The sequence below is a fragment of the Neomonachus schauinslandi genome, chromosome 7 (genome assembly GCF_002201575.2).
Source record: "Neomonachus schauinslandi chromosome 7, ASM220157v2, whole genome shotgun sequence".
Taxonomy (NCBI): Eukaryota; Metazoa; Chordata; class Mammalia; order Carnivora; family Phocidae; genus Neomonachus; species Neomonachus schauinslandi.
The window spans coordinates 28,734,312-28,754,382 of NC_058409.1; the positions used below are offsets into that span (position 1 = coordinate 28,734,312).

The following is a 20,071-nucleotide window of genomic DNA, read 5'->3' on the forward strand; positions in this document are numbered from 1 at the left end:
TGTGTGTGTGTGTGTGTGTGTGTGTGTGTGTGTGTGTGTGTGTGTGTGGCAGGGGAAGTCCTACCTCACCTGTGGGCCACAGACCAATGGGGAACAAGTGAGTTATAACAAAGATCTTAAACACTAGCTGTAGACCAAATGAACACCGCCCAGTGCAAATCCACTTAATAGAGTTACTAACTAAAAGAGGTTTTTTTGTCACTATGTGCTTTACTAAGGGAGAGATAACGAAACTACAACTATTATTTGGAAGTCTGCAATTCTTTTAAGTTAGAAAGAGGCTCAAAACTGTGCTGGACCATCACGACTATTGACGTATCAAATGTAAAATTATTTCTTCCTCTGTCATTGAGGCTGGTTTTGTTTTCTGCCCCAGAGTCCTCTCCAGTGGAGCTTCTAAAAGAAAGGGACACTTCCTCCCCAGTTCTGCCCTCCTCTAAGCCAGAAGAAAAATGCCTGATCCAGAAGCTCTTCCAGGGTCCAGGGTGCTCCCGCGATGTGCACTGGCCAGGACACAACCACCTACCCACCCAGCTGCCCACCCCTTGCCAAAGCCTAAGTCACTCAGGGAGGAGGAAGGCCTGGGGTGTAGAGGAGATGAGAATCTCCCGAGGGCAACCCCAGAGTCATTGAGACCAGGCAGCCATGGAAGGAGACAGGGAGAAGGAGAGTACCGTGACAAAGTGGAGAGCCGAAACTACAAGGCCACAGGCAAGCAGAGGCCCCATGAGATCCTCCTGAAACATTCTCCTAAGCGCTGTGAGGAGGACCCTCTGCTGCCCCAGGGTGACCCACAGCCAAAGGGCTTCAAAGTCAGGGTGCACAAGATCAACACATTGCCAGGCTGCCCTCTGTGGCAACAGGCACTCTACAAGATAGCATTTCTCCCACACACAGAACGTGCTCCCAGGAGCCCTTGTCAAGGGGAGTATTTCAAAGCACTACCATGGAGGCAACTTCTCGAACCCCCACCAACCATCTCAACCTTGCGTCAGCTGCAAAAATACCCACTCAAGGTTTCTCCTTGAGTCTATTAACAGGGACTTGCTATTTTTAACCCCTACTCTATTGTTTGATATTCCTGGCTGAGGAACAAGGTGAGGGAAATGGGAAGGTGGCTAGACAAAGCACTTATATTTGGCAGACAAATCAACTTCTGTTCCACCAGGAGGATGAGATTGCAAAAAGAAAAACAATTTATCTTGATAGGAGGACAAAATCCTTGCACTCCCCAAGATGACTTATTTAGTATGTTAGGATGATACGTACTTTTAAACGGAAATTTATGTAATACTGGTACAAACCAAGAAAAGCAGGGAGAGAAAAGAATATTTCTGTCAATGTCTAATCGCTGCACATTACACTCTCCCCAAAGCAAGTACGTGTGTTCTTGGGGGCGCACATGAGAGAGAATGTCTGCATAAAAGTCTAAATGCACAGATATTCCAGCTAAATTCCCTTTCAGGACAGGCTAATGAATCAGTGTTGTCCTACAAAGGATAACATTTTTGTCTAACTCATACTCTATGCTTTAAGACACTGAATTCACACGTATTTATAAAACTCCCTATCAGCATTTGCTAATGGTCTGAAAGAGTGTAGCATAATGGAAAAAGCCCTGAGTTGGGAGTCAGAAGACCCGGGGTTAAGGAATGGCTGTGCTATTGACTAATGGGCACAGCACGTGTCTCTCTGGCACTCCACGTCCCCATCTGTAGAATGGAGAAAATCTAAGCCCTGCCTATCTCCTTCAAAAGGTTTAGGGAACAAAATTTGTATATAAAAGAGCCCTTTATAAACTACAGAGCCCTGTCTAACTGGGCCCCAGACCTCATCCCTCCCACCCGCCTCACCCACACACTCTTCCTGACGAGAGCAGGACTCTCCCACCCACCTGTCCTGCAGTGACAGTAATCAGACCTGGGAAGAAATGCCCACCTCACTCAAGGCTCTGTTCATGTGTTAATGGTCAACAGAGGAACAGGAGGACAAAATTAAACAAAATGAACTCTGACCCCCACCCCATTATACTCCCAGGTTATATGTTAACTCTAGATTCCTCAACCTGCGACAAAACTGGTGACAAGTAGCCACAGGGACAGGCCAGTGTTCCCCCTTAGGCTCCTCTTACTCTTCCCAACACGGCGGGCCACCCGCTAGCCTCAAGCCAGTAGCTACACTTCTCTGCACCTCAACCTTCCTCACCTATTCTGTCAGGATGCTGGTACCTGACTCAGAGCCGTGATGGAGGGAACAGAGCCAGGGCTTTAGGACAAGACCCATGGGCTGGGGCACGGATGGGCGGCTGCCCCCTGCCGTTCCTTACCCTCCACGACACCCACACCCACGCTGCTCCGCCGCGTGTTCATCGGGGCCACGAAGAACCACTCGTTGGTCTTGTAGCTGTAGGCTTCCACGGACGCTAGGCCTGGGAGACGAGAGACTCATGAGGATTCTACGGTGCCAGGCCTCACCCAGTGTGCCCAAGTGAGGCTGGGAGAGGGTGAGAAGCCCACTTGTGAGGCTCAGCACCACCTCTCCCTTGCCATGTGGTCTGGGGCACCTCCCTGAAGCACATCTACAGTGAGTACCTGAGAGGTCCACTGAGGCCTGACTCAGGGCGGGTCATGAGAGGACACGGGGGTACAACAGAACTGCCCTGCGAATGCAAACTGTGACACCTACAGAATGGAGGGAAAATAGGAGGTTGCCTCACCGAACACCTTCTTTTCCCTTCTCTTCCTCTACATTAGAAGCTAGAAATCTCAACACTTACCTTCCCAGACTCCCTAGGGGTGACCCAGTCAAAGAAGCCCAAGCAGAAGTCTCATGGGCATTTCTGAAATAGTCTTTGTTTTTCTGACATAGGTGCAACACCAACCTGCTTGCTGCAACCTGGAATACCAGTGTGCTGGCTGGAGCTGTAACAGCCATCTTATGATCAGGAGGATACAGCCAAGGGACGTTTAAAGAGCTTGGCCCCAATATTCTTGAGCAAGGGGATGAAGTGAGCAACTGCCAACTTCCAGACTCCTTGTTTCATGGGTAAAACAGTTACTCTCAATTGTTTCAGCCACAGTTTGGTGAGGTTTTCTACTTGCAGCTGAGAGCAATTTCTAAAAGAAACAACGCTCCACTCCCTTTTTTTCTCTTTATTACTCGGGTCCTACCCACTACAGGCAGCCCCTGGAGGAACTGCAGACCCTGGAATTTTATGAGTGAGGCAAAGAGAAGACTGGGAAAGGTTACCAAGTGGTAAAGACACAAATGAAAATTCAGGGAAGTAAAAAATATTGTTTTCCACATCCCTGGGGGCATTTCAGTAACAGAGTTACTGTCTACAGAGACTTTCACCTGGAGGCATAGGAGAGATGAGATAATCTCTCCAAGTCCACATCTATTCGTAGTTTCTGATTTGAACTCTGAAGTGACACAGAAGCCAGGAGCAAGGGGATGCTCCCGCAGTGACACAGCCAGGCAAAGCTTCTTGGGGCAGTAAAAAGGCAATGGACAAAGATGGCAGGGTCCGGGCACCTGGGTGGCTCAGTTGGTTAAGCGACTGCCTTCGGCTCAGGTCATGATCCTGGAGTCCCGGGATTGAGTCCCACGTCGGGCTCCCTGCTCAGCGGGGGGTCTGCTTCTCCCTCTGACCCTCTTCCCTCTCGTGCTCTCTGTCTCTCATTCTCTCTCTCAAATAAATAAATAAAATCTTTAAAAAAAAAAAAAGATGGCAGGGCCCGAGCCAGGTCTCTCCCATGGCTGAACCCCAGCTCTCTTGTCCATCCAGCAGAGGCTTCGGACAGTCCTGAGATGCCCTGCAGCTGAGCATGCTCTCTTTCTAAGTCTTGTCTTTCGAAAAAATGGGTTCCCATATAATAGAGAGGAGAAAAGGACCTCTTCTGAGCGCAGGATCCTTCCTAGAGTCCTAGAAATGATAGCATGTGGGCAGTTACATATCTTGTGTATAGGAAGGCCTGGCTCTGGCAAGCAAGGTAGGAGATGAGGCAGGATGAGTATGCTGTTGAGGAAGGAGCTATGGATGGACAGAAGGTTGGCCCAAGAGCTGGCTGAGCAACCAGGGTTGCACTGAGGGCATGTCCCAGGCTGGGAGGAGTGGGGACCACATCCCAGACCTACCAGTACTGCCATCAAAGCCCCCCACAGCGTAGAGCAGGTCATTGAGTACGGCTGCGCCCAGAGTGCTCCGGCGCTCCTGCATGCTGGCGATGGATGTCCACTGGTCCTTCACACCGTCATATACATCCACGGTTCGCACTCGCAGTGAGCCATTAAACCCGCCCACAGCATACACGTGACCAGCCATGAACACCACACCTGCACACAGGAAACCAAGGCATGGAGGTCATCTCAGGCGGCCGATCACTCATGCGGTGACGATGTGACAACAAGGGAGCCAGGCAGTCACATGAATAATTCACCACAGTGATCTCCAACTTTACAGAACTGGAAGTGTTCATGGGGCTCACTGGATTTCTATTCATATATGCTTTTCCAATGTTGTTTGATTCAAGCAAATACTTGTCCTAGCGTGAAGTCCCTAAGCACATAAGAACCGACCCCAGAAGGGGCAGCCAGAAATCGGGCAAGTGGAGAAGGAAAAGGGGGAGAGTCTGTAAATGCATAGATGTTTGTGGACACAAGGAGCAGGGGAGGGTTTCCGGCAGTAAGCAGAGACAAGCTGGGGAAAGGCAGGCTGCAAAATGACAGATGGTGCTGCTCACCTGCTCTGCATCTCCTGGAGGGAAGCTCAGCAATCTGGTCCCACCGGTCCTCTTCGAAATCATAGCATTCCACGCTGCGGATCGCCTTGGGGGCCTGGCCACCAACCACAATCATGACCTCCAGAAAAACAAACAAACATTAGCTGGGTCTCCCCAGCTAATGGATGCATGTGTGATCAATTCCTGGTCCTTGCACACGCCAACTGCCCAGGGTCCATGAGTGACCTGACATGCCAGTTTACAGAGTTACATACATGGAGATGCTACCCCGAATCACCAACAAACAGGACAATTCAAGAAAAGTCTAACAAGGACATCTTGCCACAGAAACACCATCATAAGGTCTACACTTCCCAAATACCTATGCTCAAGGCTATGCTGGTGGTACATGTAGCCACTCAGGGCATGCTCTACAATCTCACTGCCCTCAAGGATTTGGGCTGGGGGGATGAAATTTTGTATCAAAACAAAATATTCCAAAATATGTGTCAAAACTTGAATCTATTTTGGAATAGAGTGCAGAACTTGGATGCATTTTGAGGAGAAAATAACCTCAAAAATATTTCTGAATACACAGACTACAGGGAACACTTACTCATTGTAGTCTGGGGCAAAATTGTGAAAGACTGCTTTGGGGTAGTGACCACAGAAATGTATATAACTGATGATGCTCTGAAAAACAGTGCTAACAATACTGTTCCCACAAGTATGGTAGTGGCTACCAGTGCCAGTCACCATGTGAAATGTGTTGTCATTTACGTGTCACCAAAACCCCATGAGGGAGATATTATCCATATTGACAGATGAGGAAGTTAAAGCTCAGAGAACATAAGTAAATTGCCTAAGGTCACACAGCTGAGAGCAGCAGAACAGAGACCGAAAACCAAGTCTACCTGACTTGGAGGTGAAGGCAGCCCCACCCCTCTCCTGCTCCAGAGACAGAGTCCACGCAAAGACAGCTCATTATATCCATGTTTTTCCAAACCGTAGGTCACATTTCATGAGTGGGTCATGAGAAGAATTTTATGCATTGCAACCAGCATACTTTTAACAGAGCAGCACAGAAAATATAATAAGGGTGTTACTTCATGAAACACTTGTTGGGGTTATACACACATGTAGGTGTCTCCTGGATAACAATATAAACGTATTTCTTATTGTAGGGTATCATCAGAAAAGAAAGAAAGAAAGAATGAAAGCCACTGGTCCAGCTATAGTAACAGAACCACAGCATTTAACTGTGGTATCCCTGTTGCCAAGATTTTTGTCACACGTTATTCATCAATAAAAAATAAAGTAGCCAAGTTAACAATAGTGTACACATTTTAATAAACTTGTGCAAATTCATGGCCGCCCCCATTAGGACATCACGCTCACTGGCATTCCAAGATGCCTTCTTCTGTGGCAAGAAAGGGGTGGAAATCACAGGCAGCCCATCAGTAGGAGTCTCAGGATGTTCTCATTACCTGTAGCTTGTATTATTTACTCCTATGTTTCTCATGCTTCAGTGTGCATCAGAATCACCTGGTGGGTTGTTAAGACACAAATTATTGGGCCCCTGCCAGAGGTGCTGATTCAGCAGGTCTGGAGTGGGACAGAGAATGGGCATTTCTAACAAGTTCCTGGTTGAGGTTGATGCTGCTATTCCGAGATTCATACTTCGATAACTACTGTTTTCACCCTTGGACCACAGGGTTTGCTGATGTTCCATTAACAATTTCTGCCATTATGAACTACCATAGTACTTTTACTTCTCCACAACAAATGTTTGGGGAGAGGAGTGATGATCAAAATCTATGTGAGCTCCCAAGAGTACATGCCTCAGATGAACAGCATCTACACCAGGAGGCAGAACTGGAGCCGACAACTAGTGCTCATCCACCATTTATGCCCCAAGACTCCAGATCCAGGCTCACCCACTGCCCACATGCGTGGTCACAGCTGTCTGTGGTCAAATGTGGGTGTCCAATGTTCAAAAACTCAGAAGTCACTTCTGACTTCTGGAACATTCCAAAGGAACCCAGGACACACGGTCCAAGCTTAGACTACTGTGACTACTTCTTCTGGAAATAAACATTCTACATTTGACTCTCCATTAGGCAGCTCAGGGGGTCTGCTGCTCTGTGTCAAGAGGGGCCCTTGTCAGAGAAAAGCTGAATTCGACATTACTTCCCTTCTTAATCCTTTGCTTAGGCATCCAAGAACAGTTTAAGGGGGATGTTAATGAACACAGCCTCTTGGCAAACTCAGACTATGCCCACCTTACTCCTCCGGGGCCCAGTGACTTGCCGCGCATTCTTAAACATGCCTAGAACGCGCACTGTCCTTCTGGTTTTGAGTTGGTAAAGCTAAAGCGAAGGCACAATACTGTAATAATTTTCTATAAATCTGGTTTGGGGGACTAAGTAAGAACAAAACCAGGTTTTAGTTTTCTTTCTGCAAACACCCCAGGCACTCAACACCTTCTGTTCCCTCTCCATGAAACATTCTTTCCCCTGTCTGGATCCCTCTGCTCTAACACATGCTTATCTTTCAGGTGTCAGTTGACCAAGTGTCACCTCCTCCAAGAGGACTTCTCTGATCTCACATCTGAGTTACTGTCCCTTCTCTGCGATCACACATGCCCTGGGTTCTCTCATTAAAACTGCCCCACATTGTGCTGTAACTGCCTGGCTACCTTGTCTCCCTGGTGAGATGGTGACCCTGGCCAGGACAGAAAATGTATCTACCTCAATCACCAAGATAATCCTAGGGCCTCATGGTGTCAGGTAAAAGTAGGACTCAGATACTTGGAATAAGGAACGAACAAATGGTTAGTAGCATATACAAAAAGCCAAACCAAAAAATACAGAGTCAAATGGAAGAAAATACACGGTCTAGAATGTCACTTTCTGGGATTAAGATATGTTGGACACTAGATTACAATTCTGGAGACAGATTTTGAGAGGAAAAAAAATAAATAAAAAGAGAAGAAGAGAACTTTTCCCATCTTTTCACTCAACCACCAGGAGAAAGACTGCTTATTCCCTGTACAAGTTAACAGGCTTCCTTGGTAAATAAAATTTTAAAAAATAAAACAAAATAAAGGCAAAGCTTTCAAGGAACCTCACCATGCCCCAGAAACCATCTTATGCCGGGGGTAGGGAGGTATATTCGTACTGGAGAAAATCCAGTACTCATCTCTGAGAATTTTCAGAGTCACACAGAAACACATTATACAAATGCAAAAAAATGTCAATGGTAAGGTAAAACCTGAGTAGAAAGACAAAAGTAATACAGAACAAGGTTTTGAAAATAAACTTGCCTTGGAGTTTATAAAGCCACTGCTGAGACACAACTTTTAATATTCAACTTGTACAATAATCTGGGAAGAGTAATTATGAGGTTTTGTGGGGTAGGACCATTGGTTTCTGAAGATGCAGAGGTAGCTCAAGGCAGGGGGAGGAGAAGGTGTACCTTCTGCTTCTTTCACAGGCCTAAGAAATCCAATTTCTACGGCAGGCCTTGCAAGAAGCCATCACACAAGGAACGCTATACTCGTTGTGTAATCGTGCAGAGTAAAAGAAAAACATTTCCTATCTTGAATACTAACGGAAGACTGTTTCCATAGATACCTGATCTTAGCATCCAATTAGACAAAAATGAGTACTCCCCCGAGTCTACATGCATGACATCTCTAAAATTATAAACCTCTAGCTACTTAGGAAGACCGTAAGATGTCAGGGCATGAAGACAATTAAACAGTTCTTTCCTGCAAGCCCTCATTTTACATTTCCAGAAAAACTCAGGCCCAGGATGTTTCCCAAGCATATTTCTTTCTGTCCCCCACACCCCTGAGTCCCAATTTACTGAAGACTTGTAATGCCAATAATAGAAATTACTGAGTCCGATCAGCTAAATGATTGCTATTTTTAACATGTATCCTTTAAGGTAACCCTGAGAAAGAACTACCAGGGGTCATACAGGCATCACAATAAAGAACTGGTTCCAGGCTAACAATTATGCTAGACCAAACACAATTCACTCATGTTCAAGAAGTGCAGTGTACTTGGGAGTCTGGCAGCACACCGCAGGGTCCTAACCCCAAGTCTCAAGAGCCACAGTGTTGAAGGCTGCAGAAGTTCTGGTGGATGGAGAATTCTGGTTGACAGAATACAGGTGAGCCAGACTCAACCGTGGGCGGCAAGGCTGTTGGACAACCCCCAAGGGAAACACTCTCATTTTGGAAAGTCCAATGGCCATTTATTGTAGGGAGCTTAGTGAGACCACGGAAAGACTACCTGATTCCTTAGGAAGGAAATTTCACTCCCAGCCTAACAAGATGGTTTTTAAATAAATATATAAGGCTGTCTCCTTCCATGGAGGATTTAGACTGCAGCACCGTGCCAGGGGAAGTGAAGGCATGTATGAGTATGACAACCAGTCTGTGTGAGAGCCATGAGGTACCCGGTACCCGAGACTAGCCAGGGACAGGTGCAGTAGGGGAACAGAGCAGAGCTTTCTGGCTCACCTGTCAGGCACGACCCTAACCTCTAAGTCATTAGACTCTCCACTATGGTGAGAGGAACGATCTGGGCTCTGTAAACTTTTTTCATCAGGCAAGAGTGGAGGGTGTGTCCAAACTCTCTTCCATGACCGGTGAGCTGGGCAGAAGGCAGGCCCAGCCAGTCGGTCCCTCGGGCCAGGGCAGGAAGCGAGAGTCTCTCTTACCCTGGTGCGTGGGGCCGCAGGGCTAACACCAATTCATCCGAAGGAGCATGTCGAGGTCGAGGCAGAAGACTTGTCCCAGCAGGTTCCTGAGCAACAGGTGCTCGAGGCAAGAACCGACAGCCAAAGTGCAGAGACAGTGTGGCGGGTAGAGAACCAGCAATGTGAGAGCAAGACCCAGGGGAGGGAGAAGGAGTGGGAACATGGATTTTGGAGTCAGACACATCTGGGCTCAGGTTATCAGCCCAGTCACTAAATAGCTGTGTGACCATGGGCAAGAAATTTAACCTTGCCAAACTCACTTTCATTACCTATATTATCAGGATAATAGGATGTTTCTCTCATGGCTGTCAGGAGCCTTAAAGGACAAAAAGCACGTAGCACACAGCTTGGTACATCACACACACTAAATGTTAGCTTCTATTATTCAACTGACACCAGCATCATTACTATTGTTTAAAGCAGTTGTTAAAAAACAGACTCCCTATAAATGGTAGAAAAGGACACCTATGATCTGTGAATAGGAGACTGAGCCCCACTAATTCCAGGGTGATGATGGGGCTTTTTCAGGACCCTAGGGTGTTTTCTAGGTGTGGCCTGGGTCCATCTGAAGGATCATGATGGAAGAGGAGCAGTGCCCACCCAGGGGCCTGGCCCAGCTGAGAAGTCACCCTACCCACCCTGCCAAGGGCCTTGTTTCCAATGCCATCTATTGAAAGCAGGACAGCCCAACTCAGGAGGAAGCCGCCTACTTCTGGCCCAAATGGTTTTTCAGTGTCATTTTTAAAGAGTTGAATAGAGATGTCACTTGAACTGAAATGACAGTGAAAAGTGCCAGGCTCAGTACATCTCCAAAGGTTCATTTGCATCTTGCTGGGACCTCATTTCTCTGCTGCCATCTGTGGAACAGGGTTACGTAGGAGTGTTTTGAGAGACTGGGAGACAGCCTCTGGTTGTCCATAGCAACCCAGGCTCAGGGAAGTGCTGGGTGGTGAATGTGTGGGAGCCCGGATGATGCTATTAGCTGTTCCAGCTTGAATGTGTCAGTATGATCTGTGCATATATGGCTCAGGAAAAAACACTCTCATTAGCCTCTATAGCTATCTCCAGGCAGAGTCCCATTTCTTTTGAGGAGGAGGATTGGCTGGCAAACAGAGCTCGCTGCTGAGAATTGCTGAAGACAGGGCAACTCTCTCTCCACTGCTGTGTTTCACAAAGTGGGCTCGGTCAGAAAGCCTATCTGGACTGAATTCATGAAAGCCCAAACTAGCCTGCCCTTGCAATTCCTGTGGCTGTTCCTTCAACTAGTCCAATTATCTCCTTACTTCTCTCCCTCTACTTATTTGGCTACTTATGTATTTCCTTTTTTTTTTTTTTTTTTTTTTAAGTAGGCTCCACACCCAGCATGGAGCTTGAACTTATGACCCTGAGATCAAGACCTGAGCTGAGATCAAAAGTCAGACCCTTAAGCGACAAAGCCACCCAGGCCTCCCATCCACTTGTGTATTTCTACCTTACTTTCTCAGAGGACTTCTTAAAAGTCCCCAGAGGGCAGGAATCGAGTTTCTTTCCACAGAGTACCCAGCAAAAAATGCTTTTGTGAAATATGGAGGCAATATAATAGAACAGCTCAAACTACGGGGTCTGGAGTCAGTCCTCCTGGGTTTGAATCTCAGCTCAGCTATTTACTAGCTGTGCTTTAAAGATACATAACAAATTATCTGACACTCCTCCACTCAAGACATGGAACTTACTTCCCCTTCCCTTGAGTGTGGGCTGGACTTACGGACTTACACCCAGCAGACGAAATACAGCAGATACAATGTCCCATCACTTGGAGAACAGGTCATAAAAAGACTACAGCTTCTGTCCTGGGCACGCTCTCTCACTGCCCTCCCAGAGAATCTCTCACCCTAAGGGAAACCAGCTTCCATGTCGTGAGGACACTCAGGCAGCCCATGGAGAGGCCCAGAGGGTAAGGAACTTAGGCCTACAAGCAACCCCAACAGTGAGCATAGAATCAGATTCCCCCCACCCCACAACCCCAAACAAGCCTTGAGATGACTACAGTCCTAACCAAGAGCTCAACTACAACTTTACAAGAGGCCCTGAGCCAGGATGACCCAGCAGAGCCACTCCAGCACTCCGGCCCATGGAAACTGAGATAATAAACATGTACTGTGTTAAGCCACCAAGGTTAGGGTAATTTGTAATGCAGAAATACGTAACTAAGACATAATGCGTAGGTGACAAACCCAAGATCCAATTTCCGCATGTGTAGAATGGGGATAATTATAAGTATATAAATCCTATGAGATAATAAATGTACATCACTTAGCCCAGGGATTGGCACATTCTGAGGGCTCACATTTGGGGGTGGTTATCATCATCATCTGCTGTGCTCATCATTGTGGAGTTGTATTGTGTAGTGGTCAGAAAGTACAAGCTTGGAGCTAGGAGGGAGGTGATTCCTTTGTGGAAAGAGGCAGGAGAGGGCGCCTGGGTGGCTCAGTGGGTTAAGCATCTGCCTGCAGCTCAGGTCATGATCCCAGATCCCGGAATCGAGGCCCTGCATTGGGCTCCCTGCTCAGTGGGGAGTCTGCTTCTCCCTCTGACTCTCCCCCATCTCATGCTCTTTCTCTCTCCAAAGAAAATAATAATAAAATAAAAATAATAAATAAATAATAAAATAAAAATATATCTCTTGGGGCACCTGGGTGGCTCAGTTGGTTAAGCATCTGACTCTTGGTTTTGGTTCAGGTCATGATCTCAAGGTCATGGGATCGAGCCCCATGTTGGATCTGTACTCATCATGGAGTCTACTTGAGATTCTTTCCCTCTCCCTCTGCCCCTCACCAGCGTATTCCCTCTCTTTCTCTCTCTTTCTCTCTGTCAAATAAATAAAATCTTAAAATAAAAATAAAAATAAATCTTTCAGGGCACCTGACTGGCTCAGTAGAGTGTGCAACTCTTAATCTCAGGGTTGTAAATTTGAGCCCCACAGTGGATGTGGATATTACTTCAAAATAAAATCTTAATATGTATATATATGTATATTACACACATACACACACACACACATATATATGTATATCTTTCATTCATGTAAACTTTTACTATTGCTCACTCTGTGCCAGACTCTAGGCTATGTGCCAAGGACAGAGATGAGTAATGCCTGCCATCATGGAACCTATAGTTTAGTGAAGGAGGTAACACTCTAGAAGAGAATGCTGAATACCTCCCTGAAGTGTTAGCCCAGGGCATAGGGTCACCTTCTGGAACTACTGCCCCTGCTTTTCAGAAACTAATGAAGCCATCACCAAACTGACCTCCCCTCCATTAAATGTCTTTCTCATCAATTTTATTTCTACACAGTAGCAATAAACTATTAGAAACAAGACTTTAACATAAAACATTTACAAGAGCATCAAAAACTATGAAATACCTAGGAATAAATCTAACAAAAGAACTACAAGATCCATATGCTGAAAACTGTAAAATGTTGCTAAGAGAAATTAAAGAAGACAAAAATAAATGGAGATATACACTGTGATAGTGGATCAGATTAGTATAACAGACCCCCCCCATTTATCCACAGTTTTGCTTTGTACAGTTTCAGTTATCCATGAACAATCTTGATCCAGAAGCAGATGATCCTCCTTCAGACGTATGGTCAGAAGGTCAATAGTAGCCTACGTCATTCACCTCACTTCATCTCACCTCATAGGCATTTTATCATTTCTTGTCATCACAAGAAAAAGGGTGAGTCAGTACAATAAGATGTTTTGAGAGAAAGAAACCACATATATACATATTTTATTACAGTATATTGTTACAATTGTTCTATTTTATCACTAATTATTGCTATTAATCTTTTACTGTGTCCAGTTTATAAATTAAAGTTTATCTGACGTATTTAGGTACAGGAAGAAAATAGTATATATAGGGTTCCATACTATCCATGGTTTCAGCCATTCATGGGGGGTCCTGGAATATATCCTCCCAGGATAAGAGGGGACTACTGTATTGTTAATATGTGAATTCCCCCTAACTGATCCTAAAAATTTAACACAATCCCTATCAAAGACTTTTCTGTAGAAATAGGCAAGCTGATTCTGAAAGATAAATGAACATTCAAAGTACCTAGAATAGGCAAAACAACTCTAAAGAAAAAACTGAAGGACTCATACTACCTGATTTCAAGACACTATAAAGCTAGTAATCAAAGCAACATGGTATTGGTGTAGAGATAGGCAAATAGATAAAAGGAACAGAATAGTATCCAGATATAGACCAACACATATGTAGTCAATTATTTACAACAAAGGTACCAAACCCACGCAATGGAGAAAGGAGAATCTTTCTAATAAATGCTGTGGAAAAAACTGGACATTCAAATACAAAAAAAATTAACCTTGACCCTTACCTCACACGCCATATTAAAAAGAAATCTCAAAATGGATCATAGACCCAAATGCAAAACCTAAAACTTTAAAATTTCTAGGAAAAAAGCATAGAAGAAAATCTTTGTGATCTTAGATTATGCAAAGAATTTTTTATAAAACACAAAATACATAAATCATAACAGGAAAAAATTGACAAAATTTTAAAATTCTGCTCTCCCAAAGATACTTCTAAGAAAATGAAAAGACAAGATACAGGTCGGGAAAAAATATTTGCAAAATACAATTTTGATAACAGACTTACATCCACAACATACAAAGGACTCTTAGAAATCAGTAAGAATAAAATAACCCAATTTTTTTAAAGGGAAAAAAATTTGAACAGGCTTCACCAGAAAAGATATAGAGACAGCAAATAAGCACATGAAAAGATGCTCAACATCATTAGTCTTTAGAGAAATGTAAATTAAAACCATAGGGAGATCCACTGCATTCCTATTGCAGTGGCACAAATCTTTAAAAATAGATAATAAAAATAGTGTTAAGGCTGTGGAGTAACTGGAACTGTTATGCATTGCTGATGGGAGTACATAATGGTACAGCTGTCTTGAAAAACAGTTTAGCAATTTCTTATAAAATTAAACATATACTTACCATACAACCCAGCAATCCTATTCCTAGGTATTTACCCAAGAGAAATTAAAATATAAGTCCACACAGGGATCTGTAAGTGAATGTTCAAACAGCTTTATTTTAATAGCCAAAAATGGACGCCCAAATGTCCATCAACAAGTGAACAATAAACAAATTATGGTACGTCCATACAGTGGAATATTACTCAGCAATAAAAAGGAATGAACTCTTTATACATGCAACAACATGGATGAATCTCAAAAGCATTATGCTAAAAGAAAGAAGGCAAGCTCAAAAGGCTACATATGGCATGATTTCATTTATATAACATTCTAGAAAAGACAAAGCTGTAAGGACAGAAATCAGAACAGTAGTTGCCAAGGCCTAAAGGTAGAAGAAGGGGATTGACTATAGAGCAGCACAAGGGAACCTTTTGGAGTGCTTAAAATATTCCATGTTTTGATTAGGATGGTAGTTAAATAACTGTATACATTTCTCAAAATTCATCAAATTGTATCCCTAAAAAGAGTGAATTTTATTGTGTATAAATTATACCTCGATAAAACTGAATTTAAAAGAAAATAACCTGGGATGTTGATAATGGGGAAAACTATGCATGTGTGGAGGCAGAAGGTATATGGGAAATCTCTCAATCTTACCCTCAATCTTAGTGTGATCCTAAAACTGCTCTAAAAATATAAAGTCTTAACTCGAAAATAAAAAGTAGTAAATGTATTGGAAATGCATCTCTTCATGAGATGAATGGGATGTTATAGGGTTCAATTAAAGTAATTTTGATATTTAAAAAAAATAATAAAGAAAAGAAAAGGATCTTTTTCATCTGCCACCAAAACCTGAAAACCTGTCCCTGGGAGGCAATCTGGTATAAGAGAAAAAGCACAGACTCTGGAGTGGAACAGACCTTGGCTTAAACCCCAGCTCTGCACTTACTAGCTGTGTAACTGGGCAAGTTATTTAACCTCTCTGAGTAAACTTAGTAAAGCAGGGATATGAATAGTAACGCCCTAATATTGTGATGATTTAATGAGATAATGTACCGCCTGATAATCCTCAAAGTGATAGTTTCCCTTAGCACACCCCACTCCTCAAACCCATAGTGGGGATACCCTCACTAATTTAAGTGCCCCAACAATGGTGACAGAGTAGAGTTTGAGAAGCAGGTTGGACAACATAACCCTAAACCATTCAAGGATTAAAGTCGGGGGGACAATGAGGCAAAGAGCAGCGATGTCTTTTTTTAAAATCCCTCCAACATATTCATTCGCAAGAAGTCTTGGTTCTGGTTGCCAGCAGAAGTCTATGTGTCCAAGAATCTAAAGATTTTCATTCTGAAAAGAGTGGTTCCTAAGGAGTAGAGATGACAGCAGGACAACTCTGGCCTCCTGAAAGAGGGGTGGATGTTTCTCAACCATAGATTCATTATCTGGAAAGGGGGGAGTGGTCTCAGCATGCTGAGTGGGGACTCAGGCACAAACTTGGCTTTGATTTTTAAAACTGTCTTCTTGCAGGTATGTGTGGTAAAAGCTAGAAAGGGAAAGGTCACTGGGTATGGTCTCCACACAGAGAAACTGGGCCAGCTGTGCAGCATTTCCTTAGCACCAGAACACACTCCCCAGGAAAAGATGTCAGTAACCTGATATAAGGTAAGAACCTCCTTTTCCAAAGAAAAAAGTCACCAAGACATGCAACAATGCCAGCTGAGAACCTGGCATGGAAGAAGCCTCCTCCACATAGAACAGCACTGCACCTCAGAATCAGCATTCTCAAGACCTCAGTATTCAAGCTTGTGGAAATTTAGGTCCTAATAAAGGTGGTATTCGGATTAATGGAGGGGGAGGGAGATTTCAATAATATGACTTTGGGGCAACTGGCTCATCATTTGTCATACAAATAAAGCTGGATTCTTACCCTCACTCCTAACACTAAAATAAATTCTAAGTGCATCAAAGATTTGAATGTAAAACCAGAAATCATTAAAGTACTTGTAGAAAACATGGGGGTCTTTTTTTTTTTTTCATCTCAGAGCAGGGAAAACATTTCTAAGCAGGATGTAAAACCTAAGCTCTAAAGAAAAAGATCAATTTGACTACTCAAAATTGTTTTTGGGGATTCAAAAAAAAAATGTTATAAGTAAGTTTAGAGGAAGAATGCAAATGAAGAAAAAATATTGGAAATACAGGGGCGCCTGGGTGGCTCAGTTGGTTAAGCGACTGCCTTCAGCTCAGGTCATGATCCTGGAGTCCCGGGATCGAGTCCCACATCAGGCTCCCTGCTCAGCAGGGGGTCTGCTTCTCCCTCTGACCCTCTTCCCTCTCGTGCTCTGTCTCTCATTCTCTCTCTCAAATAAATAAATAAAATCTTTAAAATATATATATATTGGAAATACATACAAAGGCCTAACCTCTTTAAAATAAAAAGAGCCCTTAAAAACCGTTAATAAAAAACATATAGTCCAATAGAAAAATGGGCAAAGGACATCATAGAAAATTTCCCCAACAAGAAATACAGAGGCCATAATCATAGGAAACCAAGATCAGTGTCACTCACAATGAAAGAAGCGCAAACTAAAACAAGATGCCATCTTTTAAAGGATATTTGACACAGAAATGTTTATAATATAAAAAAAGGAGATTATTAGAAGGCCCATCCACAGAGGGCAGTTAAATAAATAATGGTACATAAATAGAATTAAATATCATGTACCTATTATAATTTCAATGCTGATTTCACTCATACTGATAAGGATGAAAGCAGTCTGTTGAGTAGGAGATAAAAAATGATTTCAATCTGTGGAGCAAGATTCCATTTATCTAAAAGGGTACATTTTTATCTGTTTATGAAGAGGCGCACAGAGCTATGTCTGGAAGAAAATTCACCAAGGGAACAGCAGTGATTGCCCCTGGGTAGAGGAGTTTCAGGCGATTTTTACTGTATGTCAAAAAGGCAGTATCTTTTTAATAGTCTACAATGAGCATATATTTCTGTAACTGAAGTTACTTTCATTTTGAAAAATATGGAGTAGTTTCAATGCAATACTTCAATAAAATAAAACCTAAGTGTCAACATGCAACAAGGCAAATGGCCAGCCGGACCCAGGCCCTTGCCCTGTGGCTGCCCCTTCTGACCTGTAGGAGGCAACGGGAAGCAGACAGGTCGGTATGTAGGCTCAGGTTTACAAAGATGAAACCAGGTACAGGATGGTATGGGTTCACAGAACAGGTTTGGAGGTGGAGAAAGACCCAGCTCAAACCCTGGTTCTCCTACCTTGGCTGTGTTGACCTTGGGCAAGTCACTTCATCTCTCTGACCTCCAGTTTCCTCTGTGTAGAGCTAGGATCCCTGCCTCCCCCATACAGGGCTGTTTCGAGGATATACGTGTGAGACCCTCAGCTTACTGCCTGACACAGAAGCAGCACTCAGGAAATGTCATCGGCCTTTATTCTTTTGTGGGATATGAACAACCTTCGTTCACATGGCACTCACTAAATTCTCCGTGACCCAGAGTCACAGAGCAGAGTGGAGACAGGAACCACAGACCACAGAGAATCGAAACATCTGGTCTTAGACAACATGCTCCTCTAGCACTTTGAAAACCTTCCTGGAAGCAGCAGGCAGGGAGTATGGCAGCCAGCCACAAAGAGGAGGAAGAGGAGGAAGAAGAGGAGGAGGACAAAGCAAAGGCCTAAATACTTCCCTGGTGCTGCCTGCTGTGCAGTCAATGAGTCAACACAACTCACTCCAATCTGCTCACCTTTCCTCCTCGGGTGGCTGGGACCTTTCCTGAGACGTCAGTATGTTTGGCTCCTAGACAGCCTACTGGAATGCCAAACTGGGAAGGGCTTTAGAGACCAGCTAGTGCAGGACCTTTCATTCTGCAGATGAAGGACAGGAGACCCAGAGAGGGGAAGGACCTTGCAAGGAACCAAGGTAGCCAGTACACATCTGGTGGCCCTAATTGTTCTGTAGAGCTCTGCAGTGAGAGAAAGAACCAGACTAGAACTATTCTGATTCAAATAATGTCCTAGAAAGAGGACTGGTGGGACCATCACTAAGTCAAGAGCCACCCAGCCATTCCTCTGCTTCCAAAAGAAATAGAACCCAGGACAAAGAAGGAGGAGAGCGGAAAGAGCTCTGAGTTATTTTCAAAACTCCCTGGTGACTCTGGAGGTTACCTGGAAATTTTTTGGAAAGGAAGACCCTGGAAGAGAGAGGTACCAGCAGATTTAAAAGGAACCAGCAGACTCCATCTCTTAGGTCGTAAATGCAACCAAGAAGCAGGGCAGCCATGGGTGAGGCTAGACTTGGAGGCAGGAGCAGAAGGCCATTTGCCCAGAACACAGTCCCGCCTGCTGGCACTGACTGGGCTGGGGCTTACCTTGGGCAGGCTGACTGGAGTCCTGGGCTTGGTCCTCGGGTTCTTAATCAAGAGCCTCTGATCCAGAGGGAGCAGATGGTATTTCATGGCCTCGATGAGGAAGTCCTTACAGGTGTTGTTATTCTTTATCAAAGCTTCTTCTTCAACCGTCTGGAGGTAACAACCCACAGGTGATCCAGGAGCAGAGCTCAGCCACATTTCCCAATCTGCCCCCCACCAAGGCTGAGTCACTTCTGTATTCCCACACTCTTTTAAACACCCACCACATCATCTCAGACCCCAAAAGGAAGATCACAGACTTTCAACTGAGTGCCTACCTCCTGCATTTCAAGAGCACGGTAGAGTAAGTGGTTAAGTTCTGGCATCAAACAGACAGGAATATAACCTCACTGGCTGTGTCTGACTGGTATGTTAGTTTGTAGGCTTAAATGGAATTACACAAAACAAGGACAATTAGCTGTCTTGAAGGCTTCATCCACGTTCCTCCTGGTTTGAGTGCCTTATAATGTTTAGGGCAAATGGTTAGACAATTGAGAGGAGAGGGAGGGAAAGAGGAAGAGAGCAGGATCCATCAGCCAACCTTTGGAGGCATAGAGTCAAACAAGACAAGAGTCAAGAAGAATTCATATCCATTGTCTTACAGTGAAAGCCTCAGGGCAAAACTGGCCAACGAGGTGCTCTATAACAGAGTGGTGATACCAGAGCAGAAAGAATGTCCTGCACAAAGTCCCACCTACTGACTTCATCTTGGACCCTATCTAAGCTGGAACTATGGCTTCCTCACATACTGCAGAGCTATGTGGACCTAAGCAGATGCTCAGCATGTATAAGCCAAAATATCTCATGACCAAGACCATGGGTGAAACCATGCTGGTGCTCTGACTCTCAAATCTCTGTCCTTTGGCCTAGGTCAGATTGCCGTGTGGTATATCTAGAAGGGGTAGTGTGGTCTTCGGAGGCCACCTCACATTTTCTTTGCTGGAGTGTTTAGGAGCTAGCAGGAGAGATCAATTTCATTCAACCCTAACAAAGATCGAATGTCTCATTGTTGGGCAGCCCGGTGCTACACTCTGGGAAGAAAAAGATGAACAAGACAAGGGTTGTGACTCTGAGGCACTCAAGTCCAGTCAGAGAAGGAGAAGGGCCTTCCCACCTCAATTACCTCAGCCCTCAAGCTGGTCATGCACAAGG

At 44.4% G+C, this 20,071-nt stretch overlaps 1 protein-coding gene across 1 annotated transcript in view; it reads right to left on the minus strand.

The window, feature by feature from the left end:
* The window catches only part of KLHL3 (kelch like family member 3), a 71,154-nt gene that overhangs the window by 11,414 nt on the left and 39,669 nt on the right, over nucleotides 1–20,071 (minus strand). Inside the window, exons 5-8 of the mRNA XM_021701909.1 lie at nucleotides 18,881–19,030; nucleotides 4,743–4,860; nucleotides 4,138–4,335; nucleotides 2,327–2,428 (exon numbers count right to left, since the gene is read on the minus strand). Coding sequence (XP_021557584.1) covers nucleotides 2,327–2,428; nucleotides 4,138–4,335; nucleotides 4,743–4,860; nucleotides 18,881–19,030 — 568 coding nt within the window. The remainder of the gene's footprint in view (nucleotides 1–2,326; nucleotides 2,429–4,137; nucleotides 4,336–4,742; nucleotides 4,861–18,880; nucleotides 19,031–20,071) is intronic.